This window comes from Rhinatrema bivittatum, chromosome 2, assembly GCF_901001135.1.
Source record: "Rhinatrema bivittatum chromosome 2, aRhiBiv1.1, whole genome shotgun sequence".
NCBI lineage: Eukaryota > Metazoa > Chordata > Amphibia > Gymnophiona > Rhinatrematidae > Rhinatrema > Rhinatrema bivittatum.
Genome location: NC_042616.1, coordinates 154,723,967 through 154,741,479, shown reverse-complemented (window position 1 = coordinate 154,741,479; position 17,513 = coordinate 154,723,967). Strand labels below are relative to the sequence as shown.

Sequence of the window (17,513 nt, the reverse complement as noted above, 5' to 3'; positions counted from 1 at the left end):
AGTTCCTGTCAGGCATCCATGTGCACGCAGTTCCTGGTGGGCGCACATGGACGCGCCGATTTTATAACATGCATGCATTGATGCTCGCATGTTACAAAATCTGCTACCCATGCGCTCACGATTTAATATCGGTGCGCGCAAATGCCCAATCGCGTGCATAAGTGGGAGAGGGATTTCAGTTGATGCACGCGGTGACGCGATAGACCCTATTCCCTGTTCCCTCCCAGCCTGCTCCAGTAAAGGAGCAGGCTGGGAGAGAACTTCCTAACCCCCCCTTCCTAATCTACCTCCCTTTTCTCATACTAGCCCTGATCCCTAAAACCCGCTAACTATCGAGGTGCATGCATGTTATAAAATCGCGCATCCATGTGCACATGCACATGCAACCACACACGTATCTTTTTAAAATCTACCCCTTACTACATGACTCTCATTCTCTTTCCTTCTGCAAAATGATGGAATGAGGATGCAACCCTTTAGCTAGAGATGTCACCTCATGACTGATTAAATACTTTCAGCAGTCAGCCAGAAAGTGGAGGTGAGACTTTCAAGCACCCATCGATCAAGCTAAGCCCAATGCTAGAACCAGAATAAAGCAGTATCTTAGGCTCAAATTTAATCCAAACCAAGTCAGTTCTGAGTCAGAAGTGGCAGAGATCAAGATAATCCAAGCCACATAAAGCTCTCCTGCCTTGAAAGGTGTTTTGCCAACAAACACTGAGATGGGTATTTATTATTATTCCGATTTTTATTCATTTTTAACCACCATCAACTGCTATGGATACAGATGGTCTAAAACATCTTTGAAGCAATCTTTTGTATTTCGTAAGACAGATGCTTTACCTCCAGATAGTCGTTGTTGCAGTTGTCATGGTGCTCTATGCTTAACGTCCCAAAGGCAAATGTGATGAGGAGTCCAGGAGTGGTAGAGATGGTCCAGTAACAATCACGGCTAGGGGGATAATTACCAGGGTATCCAGGAGAGTTAACTGAGCCATAGGTATCTGTTAGCTCGCCACCACATTCTAATAATAAAATAACAGTAATTAAGACAATGTAGTCATTTCTTTTAAATTACAGCTGGTGCTACCATCCATAATCAGTGGTCTCTTGGGGAAGCTTTATTTTTGTTTCTTTATTTGTGGTGAACAGTTTATGCACATTTTCTCACCTCAGGCAAATAATTTTCAGTGTTCTATGAGATCAATATTTAAAAGGATTCGTCTGGCTAAGTCCCAGACTAAGTCAAACAAATCTGGCATTGAAATATATCCCCTCACTGACTGGTTAAAACTTAGCCAGATAGAAAACAAAAATGCAGGCCGGGGTGTTCTAGGGTGGAGCAAAGTTATCCAGCTGCGTGAGGCAATAATTGTCAAAAAGATTTACTCATTTAAACCTATGTTTTACACACATAAGTGAGCTTTTGATAAGTGGTACGATATATGCTATTCAATTTTCAATATGTTTTACATATGTAAGTGCACTTTAACAGGTGCAGGAATTATACATACAAATGTAACATATTATTGTAGCAATTTTCAGAAACCATTTACCCATGTTAAGTGCACGTGACATGGGTAAAACCTATTGACAGTTCAATGGAACATATAATAGCAATTTTCAAAAGGCCACTTATGTGGGTAAAGTGCATTTAATTGTATAAAACCCAGTTTAAAACATGTAAATGCTTTTGGAAATCAGGCTCTTAGCATGTAAATGGGCTTTTGAAAATTGCTGCAATATATGCTACTTTTACACGTGTAAATTCTTTTGAAAATTACCTCCTTAGCCATTATTCTCTATTCAGATAGAATAGTTAGATAGATAGTTCAAGTTAGATAGATAGTTCAAGTTAGATAGATAGTTCAAGTTATGGAACTCTCACCTGCAAACGATCAATCATCACCTCTCAAGCCTCAATCTGGTGCTCAACACTTCCAAGACTGAACTACTGCTAATCACTCCAGAAGGTAGTCCCTTCCAACACCAACTGCAAACCAACATACAAATATCCCACGCTAGAGACCTTGGAGTCATTATTGATAGCTACTTGAACCTAAAGCAATTTATAAAAAGCACCACAAAGGAGTGCTTCTACAAGTTACAAGTACTCAAAAAACTAAAACCGCTCCTATTCCATTATGATTTCAGATCTGTCCTCCAAGCCATTCTGTTCTCCAGAATCGACTACTGTAACTCCATCTTGCAAGGTCTCCCGGCGTCCACTATAAAACCCCTCCAGCTGTTCCAAAATGCAACGGCGAGAATTTTGACTAATACCAATCGAAGAGCGCATATCTCTCCTATTCTAAAAGATCTTCACTGGCTCCCAGTACACTTCAGGATTCTCCATAAATCACTCACAATTATCCACAAATACATTCACCATCAGACCCCTCTTGATCTGCTACACCCCCTCAAACTGCACTCAACGGCCAGACCTCTAAGGGATGCCTACAAGGGATCCTTACATGTTCCTTCTATCAAAGTTGTGCACCACTCAAATATCAGAGACCGGACATTCTCTATCACAGGTCCCTCCATCTGGAACACCATCCCTCCGGACCTCAGGCAAGAAACTTGTCTTCTAACTTTTAAAAAGAAACTAAAGACATGGCTGTTCTGCCGAGCCTTCCCCACCACTTGTCCAACAGCCTGACTTAGAATTGTGCCAGTAATTATTTAAATTAATAACGTTCCAGCAATTATGTAAATAAATAAACGCTAAATCATGTTACAAGTTCATGAGGACGGCTCCTTGCCCCTCTCACATACTCTCTGTATATTGTACTTTATCTTTGTTCCCCCTTTCTTGTTTCCTACTCCCAGTTAAGGCACCCTTGTTATAATGTAACTTTATCTTCCTTCAAATTGTCTCTTGTTGTTTGGTTGGTTATAGTTTCTGCCTAGTTCGATGTAAACCGAGTTGATTTGATTTGTATCAAGAAAGTCGGTATATAAAAGCCTTTAATAAATAAAAATAAAATAAATATTCAGTGATGTTTGGCTATTAGCCTCAGACCAGTTCTAAAGCTATCTGGTCACATGTGGCTGGATAATTTGCTTCTTAGTTGGCTACATTCAATATATAACCAGGAAAAGAAAGCGTAAGAAAAAACCCCTCATGGTTTTCAGGCCCAATCCCCCCAGCTCCCTCCCTAGAAAACCCTTAAAAATAAGTGCAGAGGTAGCGCTCGATTCCCTCCCCATCTACCTCCTGCAACCCACCAAAGCAGAGACGCTAGTGCCCTGAGGCTGGCCCCACCTCCTTCCCCAATGTTATAATGAAAATCACAACCCCCTCCTGCCCTATTTCCCCGCCCAGCCACACCCCACATTTCCCACCCCCCTCCCCCTCCAGAGTCCCCATGTAGCAACGTTATCATCGTGGCACACTTCCGGCGCTGCTGTCAGAGCAACGCTGTAAACAGCCCGGAGTGGTAAAGAGACCACTGCACTCTAAGCTGAGGTTTTGTGGATTTAGAGGAATGTAGGGGGCCTTGAAGGGGAAAGGGTGGAATGGAGTTTGTGAGTGGCGGGGGGGAGGGCAGGACGGGGAGCAAGCCCCAGGTCATTAGTGCCCTCTGCTTCGTTTTAATTTGATGGGTTGTGGGATGTTTTGGGGAAACGGCTACTATGCCGTTTTCTGGGATGGGGAGCAAGAGGATCAGGCCTGAAAGCCCAAACTTTTTTTTTTTTTTTTTTAAGTTTTCCTTTGCATCCACTTAACCGGCAGTATTTTGAATACAGCTGGCTTAGTAGCAGGTTATCGGGACACATGCAGCCGGATAGCTTTCAAATCTAACTGGACAGATTCAACGATAGCTGGGTAATGTTAGGTGAGTATATGCAGCTGGGCAAGCTATCCGGCCAGCTTTAGCTGGATAACTTGTCCAATCGTTGGCTTTCTGAATATTGGCCTCTATGTTTACAGCCATAAGAATCCTGCCATATTAAATTCCAGGTTTGAATGGCAAAGCATCTATTTACTATGAATGGTAAAATGGGGAAGTGAATGTGTCGTAACAGAGTCTTGTATTATTAGCAAAAGTATTGCTGTTGTCTACTCCATAATCTATTGTGGCAACCCTTATAAAAGTAAACCGTAAGGTGAATATTCCATCAAATGAAAATACATTACAAAATCCACCAATATTTCATAGACACGGCAACATAAATCATAGAATGATGAATCCTGTGAAAACGGGGGGCGAAAGAGGGGGGCGGGCCTGCGAAAGCTCACAGCCTTCACACCACGGCAGTCCGCCGGCTGCTGGCTTTCGCACCAAATAGTGCCACCGTGAAAGGTGATGCTATTTGGCGTGCTACTGCCGACAATAATGTTAGTAACATTATCGCTGGCAGCGAAGATACCACCGACTGCGCACCGCCCCGCCTGGACTCCTCCCCTCCCTAACTCCTCCCCCTAATTTGCATTCTATCACATGCGATACGGCCTTATCGCGTGCAATAAGCCTTTGATAAATGACCCCCTAAGATTTTAATTGGTCATTTGATGCTTGGATTTTTCAGGTCTTGAATATGCCATGAATAATGAGGTAAGGAAAGCTGCTTGGGCTCGTCCTATTTCAAGTTTTCACCCAGTAAGTCAGACAAACAATTATTTTTTAAGATTTGGAACATCTGGTAAATTATTATTAATTTGATTTAGTTAAAGTATATATTTAGCCACCATACCTAATACAGATTAGGTCAGATTCTAATTATTAATTTATTTATTTCTTTAGTATTTTTATATATAGTATTTTTATATTTTATATACTGACATTCAGGTACTGTAGGTATTTCTCTATCCCCAGAGGGCTTACAATCTGTTTTGTACCTGAGGCAATGGAGGATAAAGTGACTTGGCCCAAGGTCACAAAGAGCGACAGCAGGACTTGAACCCTGGTCTCCTGGTTCATAGTCCACTGCTCTAACCACTAGGCTATTCTTCCTCCTCTTTACTCTTTTATGTAAGATCTGCTGTTTATTAAACCGTACCTGGTTGTCGAGACTCCCAAGCCACTGTAAACCCTCCTGCATTGATTGAACGATCCGAACGGAACCAGAAATACAGGGAGTTGTGGGTGCTGAAGATCTCAGTAGGAACAGATGAGCCACAATATTTGCCTATCATGAATTCTGAAGCTGATTCTCCATCATGAATTTGGAGGAAGTCAAAGTTACATCTATTACTTGTTTCCAAGTGGAAGAATGGGAAAGAAATGCGGAGAATCTAAAGAGAGAAAACATAAATATAGTAAATAATTTATTATGCTGTATTTTGAAATCTAAACCACTAACTATACAGATAAGATATATAAACAAAACCCATACATATAAATAACATCCAAATATATTGTTTGCATAGGAACTTTCAAGACCACACAAGTTTCTCCTTGAACTATATTCTGTGTGGACTTGAAAGCTGATATGGTTACATCATCTTTGAAAAATCCTCTTGTTGATTCAATAAAAAGTATCACAATCCATGAAAAATCCAGTTTTCTCCAGGACCAATATGGCTTAAGAACATAAGAAATGCCTTGCTGGGTCAGACTAAGGAATATTGAACCCTGCATCCTGTCTCTGACAGTGGCCAGTCCAGATTGCAAGTACCTGGAAGATTCCAAAAAGAAGATCTATTTCATGTTATTCACTCTCGCTGAGAGCAATAACTTTATTTAGTCTACCTGGCTAAAAATGTATTATGCACATTTTCTCCATGAACTTGTCCAAACCTCTCCTCTATTAAGCCTCGCTTTGCTAGTGTTACATTTCCTAGCTTGCAGGCTGCACTGCGAGCCGGTTCACTCAAACGCCGGGCCTGTTGAGACTCAGCAGCAGGCTGCCACTGCTACCACTTCCTCCGAGGCATCTCTAGGCATGCGCGTGCCAAACACGGGAACATTTAAAGGTCACATGGCACCCTCAGATGACATCATGCTCCCAACCCTATAAAGGGCCTTCTCTGCCTCGTCCTCACTACCTCAGTAACAGGTCGACTACCCTGAAGTAGAGAGTGCTGCCGCCACCTTATTCTCAGCTTCAGCCAAGTTGCAGCTTTGTCTTCAGCCTCATCCATAGCCGCAGCCTTATGTTCCTCTTCAGCCAAGCTGCCGCTCTGTCTTCATCCTCTCTTCACCAGAGACAATCTCCTAAGACCTGCCGGCCCCCAGAACCCAAAGGCTCCAACCCATCTCTGTACCATGTATTGCTAGTTGGCAGTGAGGACCTACTGGGCCCCCGAGTAGGTAGCATCAATCTCACTCCAACACAAGAGCCCACAACCCTAACAGCTAGTTACCTTGACCACCTCCAGTATCTGAATGTAACTCTCCTTGAACTAACAATGAAAAGGCATGAGCTAATCAAACAAAATAAGCCTTCTAGCAACAGATTCCACAGCTTGATTGTGCATTGAATGAAAAATATTCTATGATTTGTTTTAAATCTGCTGGTTGTTAGTTTCATGGAGTATCCCCTTATTTTAGTATTATTTGAAAGACTAAATCCCATCCTTTATTTATCCATTCCACCCCACTTATTATTTTATAAACCTCTATCATGTCCCCTCTCAGCTGTCTCGTATTCAGACTGAAAAGCCCTAACCTGTGGAGCTTTTCTTCATAAGGGAGCCATTCCATCTCTTTTGTTATTTTTGTTGTCCTCCTCTGCACTTTCTCTAGTTCCACTATATCTTTTTAGAGATGGGGCAACCAGAAGAGCACACAATACTCAAGGTGTGGGCTCACCATGAATCAATACAGAGGCAATAATGTTTATTGCTTTAATCTCCGTTCCTTTTTGGATTATTCTTTCCGAAATGGAGCACTTCTTTCAAGTATTTGATTAATCTGCACTAATGGTCATCCAGTATCATATGCACTCTATATATCATAATTCATCTTAGCTAAACATAGTCAATGACCTTTAATTTGTTATCCATACCCCTACCTCCTTTACAGTCACATAATACGCAAGTAACAAGTTACACATGAACATAAGAACATGCCATACTGGGTCAGACCAAGGGTCCATCAAGCCCAGCATCCTGTTTCCAACAGTGGCCAATCCAGGCCATAAGAACCGGGCAAGTACCCAAAAACTAAGTCTATTCCATGTTACCGTTGCTAGTAATAGCGGTGGTTATTATCTAATTCAACTTAATTAATAGCAGGTAATGGACTTCTCCTCCAAGAACTTATCCAAACCTTTTTTAAACACAGCTATACTAACTGCACTAACCACATCCTCTGGCAACAAATTCCAGAGTTTAATTGTGCGTTGAGTAAAAAAGAACTTTCTCCGATTAGTTTTAAAAGTGCCCCATGCTAACTTCATGGAGTGACCCCTAGTCTTTCTACTATCCGAAAGAGTAAATAACTGATTCACATCTACCCGTTCTAGACCTCATGATTTTAAACACCTCTATCATATCCCCCCTCAGCCGTCTCTTCTCCAAGCTGAAAAGTCCTAACCTCTTTAGTCTTTCCTCATAGGGGAGTTGTTCCATTCCCCTTATCATTTTGGTAGCCCTTCTCTGTACCTTCTCCATCGCAATTATATCTTTTTTGAGATGCGGCAACCAGAATTGTACACAGTATTCAAGGTGCGGTCTCACCATGGAACGATACAGAGGCATTATGACATTTTCTATTTTATTCACCATTCCCTTTCTAATAATTCCCAACATTCTGTTTGCTTTTTTGACTGCCGCAGCACACTGAACCGACGATTTCAATGTATTATCCACTATGACGCCTAGATCTCTTTCTTGGGTTAATTTTACTCTAAAACTTCATTGTGCCCATGCAAAACAATAAAGTTGAGTGCCTCATACTAACCAAGAAGTGTTGTATCTGTTCTATGGCACATATGTCCAAAAGTGAATTATTGTATTAATCAAATAGATTTTAAATATAAAATAAGAATACAGTCTATATTAAAATTAAGTAGTAATTTTAATTATCCTTCCGCAAAGAAAATTAGTCCATGAAGAGTCTGTCATTCTATTCTGCTTTCTGAGGTCAGGGGTATTTACTCTTTTGCAAACTTTAGTGTAAAAAAATTTTTTTTTTTCCTACTAACCCCTCATAAGTACTGGTCATGAAAATATTGAGCAGAACGGTCCCCAGGATGGATTTCTGAGGCATACCGGTGATGACCTTTCCTTCATCAGACTGAAGTCCATTTGCTACTACCCTCGGTTTTCTCTCAATTAACTAATTTCAAACCCAATCAACTACCTTGGTGCTCGACCCCAGCCTCCTGGGTAGGTCAGGGTTAAAAGGTTTGCTGAAGTCCAAGTTAGCCACGTTCAGTGCATGCTCCTGGACTAGTTCTTTAGTCAGCCAGTCAAAGAATTCAAGCAGAGCTCCTTTACATAATCATCTTCTGGTAAAAACCATGCTGCTTCAGATCTTACAACATGCTGGATTCAAGATGTCGCCTTATCCTAGCATTTAGGAGTGATTCCATGAATTCAACGATCACTAAAGTCAGACTAACCAGCCTGTGGTTACCACTTCTATGATGAAGGATGACATTTGTTCATCTCCAGTCCTTCAGCATTACTTCCAATACAAAAAGTGATTAAACACCAGAACCTGAGTCTCCTTAATATCTTCTAATCCAAATGTCTTGTTCACTTTCAAGTTTGCCATTTGCAAGTTAACCTTTTCTTTCTAAAGGGAGTGACATCTCCTGTACTACCAAATGTATTCTCGCCAGTTACTTGTGGTTCTTCTCTATTCCCTTCTCTGTTATTTCCTTGTCACTCTCCACGTAAATGGCAGTGTTAAAGCTATTAAACATTATTTCAAATGTGCTGAGGATGGCAACTCCTAATATATGAGTATTGCTTGTGCTTCTTTGCCAGAGCAGATCCTGTATGGCAGATCTATGAGCAGTAACACTCTTGTATAGACAATGTTACTAAACTGCATGTAAAAACACCTGCAAATTTAACTTTTTTGGGTAATTTATATGAAAGTTTTCTACTTTAAAAAAATACCACAAGTATAAATTCTCTCTGACTCATTTAGTGATATTATCTATCTGCTATTCCACAGCAGGGTACGTCAATCAGTGGATTAGTTTGATTGACTGAATGTCTTCTAATACTTGGTAAAAACTGCAGGGAGCACTGGATGGGTGGCGCCATCTTTAAAAATGGCGCGGGCCATCCAGTGCTCCTACCATGTGACAGGGGCCAGCCAATGGCACGGGTACCCTGTCACATCGTAAGGGCAAAGGGCCATCGGCGCCATTTTGATTAGTGGCAGCCGACACAGTGGGGGTCCCGGGAGCGGGCGATCGCTCCCGGGACCCCCACTGGACCACCAGATACCTGTAAAATGTTTTGGGGGGGAGGGTCGGGAGGGTGGGGGATGCTAAGGGATTAGTTTTAAAGGGTCGGGGTGGGTTTAGGGGTTATTTTTGTGTGCCGTTTTTCCCGTTCTCCCCCAAAATGATAAGAGAACCCCCACGAACAATATCGTAGGGTTTTCCTATCGTTTTGGGGGAGCCCCCGATTTCTGACGATTTTGTAAATATCGACGATATTTTCAATTGTCCGAAGCCCGATTCACATCCCTAGTGGATAAAACTTTAAAATCGTCGGCCAGTGTGCTGCAGCAAACAAAAAAGCAAACAGAATTTTAGGAATTATTAGGAAGGGAATGGTTAATAAAACGGAAAATGTCATAATGCCTCTATATGGCTCCATGGTGAGACTGCACCTTGAAATCTGTGTACAATTCTGGTCGCTGCATCTCAAAAAAGATACAGTTGAGACAGAGATGGTACAGAGAAGGGCAACCAAAATGATAAAGGGGATGGAACAGCTTCCCTATGAGGAAAGGCTGAAGAGGTTAGGGCAGTTCAGCTTGGAGAAGAGACGGCTGAGGGGGGATGTGATAGAAGTCTTTAAGATCATGAGAGGTCTTGAACGAGTAGATGTGAATTGGTTATTTACACTTTTGAATAATAGAAGGACTAGGGGGCATTACATGAAGTTAGCAAGTAGCACATTTAAGACTAATCAGAGAAAATTCTTTTTCCACTCAATGCACTATAAAGCTCTGGAATTTGTTGCCAGAGGATGTGATTAGTGCAGTTAGCGTAGCTGGGTTAAAAAATATTTGGATAAGTTCTTGGAGGAGAAGTCCATTAACTACTACTAATCAAGTTTACTTAGGGAATAGCCACTGCTATTAATTGCATCAGTAGCATGGGATCTTCTTAGTGCTTGGGTAATTGCCAGGTTCTTATGGCCTGATTTGGCCTCTGTTGGAAACAGGATGCTGGGCTTGATGGACCCTTGGGCTGACCCAGCATGGCAATTTCTTATGTTCTTATTAAATGATATTTATTTTGCAATGATATTTCAAAACTAAAGTAATTTTGTTGGGCTAATTTGAGATTTAACTTAGAAAAAAACAACAAATATACTATATAGAGCCCTTAAGTCAATTGTCAGTTATACTCCTGAGGGAGTTCTATGCAAAAAAAAAATTAAAATTCTTTACACAAAAATTTTTAAAGTCTGAAAAAAATACTTAAAATTCTGTAAAATTATAGATACGTTATATTGGTCAAAATATAGTCTTTAAGTAATTAATTTAAAATGTAATATAGAAAAATGTTATTACTTAAAGATGCAGAATTTAAAATAGTTTGAACAGAATTTCCTTAGAAGCTCACTGTAAGTGTCCCTTCCACTCCCTCTACCTACGCTTCTGGCCACTTTGCCCTCTCAGGCCCCAACTACTCCACCTGCCAGTATCTTTCCCCTCCCCCTCTAACTCAGTGCCTTCTACTTTATCTCTATGCCCAGAGTTTGACCCCTCTCTCAGTACTGCCCCTTCACAGGTTCCCTCTGTCCCTCTCTCTCTCACACACACTCAGGCTCCCTCCCTCTACTGCACATACACACCCCCTCATAGAGGCTCCCTCACTCATTCACGCACACACACACATCCCCTTATACAGGGTCCTGCTCTCTCTTGCATACACACCCACACAGGCTCCCTTTCTCTTTCACTCATACACCCTCATACAGACTTCCTATGTCTCTCTCTCACACACCTCTTCAGACAGACTCTCTCACACATACACAATCCTTTCACACAGACTCCCTCTCTCACAAACAAGCACCCTTACATACACACAATCCCTTTTTCACACACACCAGCTCCCAATCTCTCACACATATACACACTCTTTCACAATCTCTTCACATTAGACTCCCTCTCTCTGGCATCTTCACACATGCTCTCTCTCACCCCCCACCCCCCCATGCTCACAGTCTTAGACACACACACACACACTCTCAGCGGAGCTGGCTCCATCTTCATTGGAGCCTTCATCTTTGCCAGAAGCAGAGTGAGCTCTGCTCGCAGCCCACCAGTGCTTCCTCCATCTTCACCAAATTCTGTGCAGAAAATGGCAATTCTGCGCAGGGTAGGAATTCTGTGCAAAATCTGTGCTCCGCACTAGCGCAGAATTCTCCCAGGCCTACAGTTAGCATAAATGTATATACTGAGATACTTATCAGATGCTGATGAATTTCAATGCCTATTAAGGAACCCCATTTTCAAATAATACTGTTTATTTTACTCTGTATTTATATTTTCAAATTACAGTCTTCAAGATACAGTCTTGAAAGGAAACCATCCAGATCAAAACACAAGAAATAGATTACTAAAATAAATAGAAGTGAATAAGTCCACAATTGAGAGGAGTCAATATCACAATCCACTAAGACATACATAAAAATATAAAAACATGCAAGCAGGACAGAAACCCCCCAAAAGAGCAATGACATATATGGGAAATAAAGGCATTGATGAGAAAATGAGTTATGACAGATAACACAACATAATCAGGCTTCACCATACACCTTAAATAATACTGGTTTTTAAACGAATTTGGCTCAGTTAATTAATTTTCATAGAATATGCCACACAAGCTGGTTGTGTCTGATCTGATAAGCACCAGGTTTACACAAATTTAGCCAAACAATAATCAATATGGTGCTATCTGGCTAAATATGCTAACCTGCCATCGCCATGCCTTTAGCCCCACCTCCTTTTTGTTCCAGTCATTTTGCCCTCACAAACATTTTCTGTAAAGTTACCTGGACAAAGGGGGCATAGCTTTAAAGGGACAGATTTATACAATTAAAAGCTGAGCTTACCCACATAAATCTATTGAATATGAACCTCTTGGTCTATAGCCTAATATATATTAATTACCTTGCCAGGTTCAGTCCGGACAACCCAAGCACAGCTCACCAAGTGATCATACTGCTCACTGCCTGGATTATTGGGATAGCTGAACGTGCCAGAGGATCCACTGAGATACCCACCACAGACTAGAGTTTAAGCACAAATAAAACAAAAAAATGACATAATTTAACAGCGGTTAAATCCATAAGACAGGCAATGACTTAACAATCCCTAGAATTAAAGCTGAGGTTCCACAGAGCACATCACATGATTTTATTACAGTCCCCAAAGAGAGTGGCATAAATTGATAGCGGCCGGGTTGGCTTTATAGCTCAGCTTTCTGGCAGGGGAACTTCATACCTTCTTTCTTAAAGGGACAGAGGGGCTTGAGTGCACCACAGAATGGTGAAACTTTTAGGAAGGAAAGGAAGATGGAGCCCCCATGGGCATAAGAGCAGTACAGAAGGCTGGTGTCAGGTGGACTGCTCTCAGAAGGAGGCGCTCTTTCCACCTTTGGCAGTAATGAATCTTGTCTGTCTGAGGATCATAAAGTAGAAGGGAAATGGGTAGAAAAACAGAAACCTCTTATACAAGTATTAAATGAGCAGCATGAGGGCAAGTATCACAATGAAATGCTACCTTGCTGAGGTGTCTGACACTGAGGTCCAGTCCAGGTATTTGTACAATTACAGAAGTAGCCATTAATGCCATCCACACATCTGCCACCATTCTGGCATGGGTTGCTGGAACATTCATTGATATTATCTGTACAGTTGATGCCAGTCCAGCCTGGATCGCACAGGCAAATATAACCAGATATTGTAGCCTTCGAGGTGAAGCCAAAGAAAAATTATAAATGGCAAGGTCCATATGCAAAAGCATTTAGCCGGCTAACTCAGAAGTTAGCCATCTAAATTAATATCTGGGCACTTAATCACTAATAGCTGGGCACTGGCTAATATGCACCTACCTCTAGATGCACTAAGCCGCAATGCTTTCTCACAGGAGAGGTCCCACTATCGAGGCATTGCCACAATAGTGGGGCCCCTCACCTGAAAAAGCATCACAGCTGTATGGCGCGCACTTCTGTGTCACGGCCGAACACCGCTGCACCAAAGAAAACAGGCGAGTGGCGCTTTAATGCGATGGTGGCCCCAACCTCAAAGGACCATCACTGCCTTAAAGGGCTGCTGGCCCCCAAAATAAGTTGTGGCCAAACAGGGAGGTTAAGCGGGGATCAGTGCTCACCCTCATCTCAACCTGGGACCACAAGTCAAGGCAGCCCTGACACCCCCAAAATGTTTAAAAGTTAAAAAAAAAGAACTGTGTGGCAATGGCCCCTGAACCCCCCTTTCCCCCTTCCCCAAGAATACAGTAAAATGTGGTCCCAGCCCCTGATACCAATGCCCACAAGTCACTCCATCAATAACCCTCGCCCCCAAAGTCATTCCATCAATCCCCCCACCCCCTGGCCACCCCCAAAGTCCCAAGATTCAAATCTCCCAACCCACCTAAAGCCCCAACATGTAATCCCCCCCCCCAAAAAAAAAAAGTGCAGGACTGTCACCACCACCAGCCCCATGCACCCTCCACCTCCAATCCTCCTCCAGAATCCCCGTTATCTTGAAAGGGATCCCGCCTTAGGGCTGGATGCACTCTCACACCCGGCGACCTGACCTTGCCCCAGCCAGGTCTATAAACTAAGACTTTTGACTTTAACATATAATTTTCCACTTGATGTAGCAAATGAAACACTTACAATGCACTGTCCATTCATACAGGGGTTCTGGCGTTGGCAGATTTCACTAACAGGCCTGCAGCCACTGGTCCCATAGCCATTTCCAGAGTAGCCAGGAGGACAGACACAGACTGGTGTTGCACTGCCTGTTGGACAACAGACACAACAAATAATTAAGGTAGCTGTAAAATAATATGTATCCATCCAGAAGCAAACCTACTCAAGATCACCTACAGGCCGATACAGTAAAGTGCGTTCCACCGGCGCGCACTGCTAACCCGCATTTGGATGCACGTTTTCGACGTGGTAAGGGGTAATAGCGCGTCAAAAACGCGCATCCAACCTCCCCCCCCCCCCCCCCCCGAAACTAATAGCGCCCTCAACATGCAAATGCATGTTGATGGCCCTATTAATTATTCCCACGCGATACAGAAAGTAACGCCTGCCCAAAGGCTGGCGTTAATTTCTGCCAGTGCCAGGGAAGGGTACAGAAAAGCAGTAAAAACTGCTTTTCTGTGCAATCTCCGACTTAATATCATGGCAATATTAAGTTGGAGGCCCCAAAAGTTAAAAAAAAGTAAAAACTAAAAAAAAAAAAATTTTAAACCAGCCCGCGGCCCGCAGGTCGGAAGACAGATGCTCAATTATGCTGGCGTCCGTTTTCTGAACCCGTGGCAGTCAGCAGGTTTGAGAACCGACACCGACAAAATTGAGCGTCGGCTATCAACTAACTGCACTAATCACATCCTCTGGCAACAAATTCCAGAGCTTTATAGTGCATTGAGTGGAAAAAGAATTTTCTCTGATTAGTCTTAAATGTGCTACTTGCTAACTTCATGTAATGCCCCCTAGTCCTTCTATTATTCAAAAGTGTAAATAACCAATTCACATCTACTCGTTCAAGACCTCTCATGATCTTAAAGACTTCTATCACATCCCCCCTCAGCCGTCTCTTCTCCAAGCTGAACTGCCCTAACCTCTTCAGCCTTTCCTCATAGGGAAGCTGTTCCATCCCCTTTATCATTTTGGTGACAGCCACTGCTCCTGTCAAAAAGGAGGCGCTAGGGATGCGCTAGTGTCCCTAGCGCCCCCTTTTACCGTGGGCACTAATTTGCATAGGCCACCCTCCTGAATCGCGCGCCCAGGAGAGTGGCCTGTGCGCTCGCCCGCTCTCCCACGCATTTTTCTGAATCAGCCTGCTACTTAGAAAGTGCATAGAAAAATATGTAAGGAAATATGTACTAGAAATGAAAAACAAGGCGGTATTCTAATGACAAACAACCATTTCAATTACAAAGCAAATGAAAAGACATCTGATATTAAGCACCATTACAACTCAAACATATGTAGGAGTCAAGGGATAGCTGGAGAAATGTAAGTTAAAGCACAATTAAGGATATCCAAAAAATAAAATCTGTATGTCACAAAAACGTTTGTGAGTATTCCACAAAAGTTACATATTCGAAACACTTTTTGCTATAGACTTCAGCGAAACAATTTCCACATGAAAGGTAGGGATGTGAATCGTTTTTCAACGATTAAAATTATCGTCCGATAATGTTTATATCGTCTTAAATCGTTATAGAACACGATACAATAGAAATTCTAACGATTTATCGTTAAAAATCGTTAAATCGTGTTAGTGCGCACTAACTCGAGTTAGTGCGCACTAACTCCCCGTTAGTGCGCACTAACTCGATTTAGTGCGCACTAACTGAAAATGATACAAATAAACACTTTCCAGGTCACTGAAGGTCAGTTAGGAATGAATATGTGTTCCTATTGGCTGGCTGCCCTCTTATCTATTGATGTTACCAAGGTTACCACTGAGGTGATGGTTGGGGGGATGGGAAATGGAACTGGAAACTAACGAACACCAACAGAAAATGAAACAAAGTGTTCACACTTCCCAGGTCAGTAAAGGTCACTTAGGAATGAATATGTATGTATGTATTCCTATTGGCTGGCTGTGCTCTTATCTATTGATGTTACCAATATGGTTGGGGGGATGTGAAATGGAAACAGTTGGAAGCTTGACAAAAAAAGTAATGTAATGATCAGCACTCACGTGACTAGAACTTGTTTGTTTATTATTTTTGTTAGCAGGCACCTGAAATGCTAGTGCATGTTGAATTTGCCAATCACTGTGCATTTTAGAAAGGTGGTCCTGGCTGGAACTGTACACAGTTCAAATATATGTAATTGATTGTTGGTAAGTGTATTTTTTAAGTAGCCACACTGGCACCAGTATGTTTACTTTTCCTCCTACTTAACTCACTAGCTCAGCTTTGTAAGAAGGGCTTCTCTGCTTGTGTGTTGTTTTTGTTTGGTGTGAGGAGAGCATAAACATCAGATCTTTATTCAATCTACCACAGTCATCTCTTACAGTGCCCTATCCCTATTAATACCAGGAGTGTTGTGATCTTCCTGCACACAGTGCCCTAACCCTGATACCAGTCTGAGACAGCTCCCTCCCTGCATTACTAGTGAGAGGCTGGCTTCACAGACAGGGGGGAGCTGCCTGACCCTCACTCCTGACTTCCCCCATGTCCCAGCTACTGAATGGTGTGTGGGTGGGGGGGGGGGGGGGAGGATGGTGAAGTCTGAGACAGCTCCCTCCCTGCATTACTAGTGAGAGGCTGGCTTCACAGACAGGGGGGAGCTGCCTGACTCTCACTCCTGACTTCCCCCATGTCCCAGCTAGTGAATGGTGTGTGGGTGAGGGGGGGGGGGGTGGATGGTGAAGTCTGAGACAGCTCCCTCCCTGCATTACTAGTGAGAGGCTGGCTTCACAGACAGGGGGGAGCTGCCTGACCCTCACTCCTGACTTCCCCCATGTCCCAGCTAGTGAATGGTGTGTGGGTGAGGGGGGGGGGAGGATGGTGAAGTCTGAGACAGCTCCCTCCCTGCATTACTAGTGAGAGGCTGGCTTCACAGACAGGGGGGGAGCTGCCTGACCCTCACTCCTGACTTCCCCCATGTCCCAGCTAGTGAATGGTGTGTGGGTGAGGGGGGGGGGAGGATGGTGAAGTCTGAGACAGCTCCCTCCCTGCATTACTAGTGAGAGGCTGGCTTCACAGACAGGGGGGAGCTGCCTGACCCTCACTCCTGACTTCCCCCATGTCCCAGCTAGTGAATGGTGTGTGGGTGAGGGGGGGGGGGAGGATGGTGAAGTCTGAGACAGCTCCCTCCCTGCATTACTAGTGAGAGGCTGGCTTCACAGACAGGGGGAGCTGCCTGACCCTCACGCCTGACTTCCCCCATGTCCCAGCTAGTGAATGGTGTGTGGGTGAGGGGGGGGGGGAGGATGGTGAAGTCTGAGACAGCTCCCTCCCTGCATTACTAGTGAGAGGCTGGCTTCACAGACAGGGGGGAGCTGCCTGACCCTCACTCCTGACTTCCCCCATGTCCCAGCTAGTGAATGGTGTGTGGGTAAGGGGGGGGGGAGGATGGTGAAGTCTGAGACAGCTCCCTCCTGCATTACTAGTGAGAGGCTGGCTTCACAGACAGGGGGGAGCTGCCTGACCCTCACTCCT

At 43.3% G+C, this 17,513-nt stretch overlaps 1 protein-coding gene across 1 annotated transcript in view; it reads right to left on the bottom strand.

The window, feature by feature from the left end:
* The window catches only part of CUBN (cubilin), a 639,217-nt gene that overhangs the window by 569,593 nt on the left and 52,111 nt on the right, over positions 1-17,513 (bottom strand). Inside the window, exons 11-15 of the mRNA XM_029588764.1 lie at positions 13,999-14,123; positions 12,879-13,065; positions 12,267-12,385; positions 5,008-5,242; positions 844-1,025 (exon numbers count right to left, since the gene is read on the bottom strand). Of these exons, the coding sequence (XP_029444624.1) occupies positions 844-1,025; positions 5,008-5,242; positions 12,267-12,385; positions 12,879-13,065; positions 13,999-14,123 (848 nt within the window). The remainder of the gene's footprint in view (positions 1-843; positions 1,026-5,007; positions 5,243-12,266; positions 12,386-12,878; positions 13,066-13,998; positions 14,124-17,513) is intronic.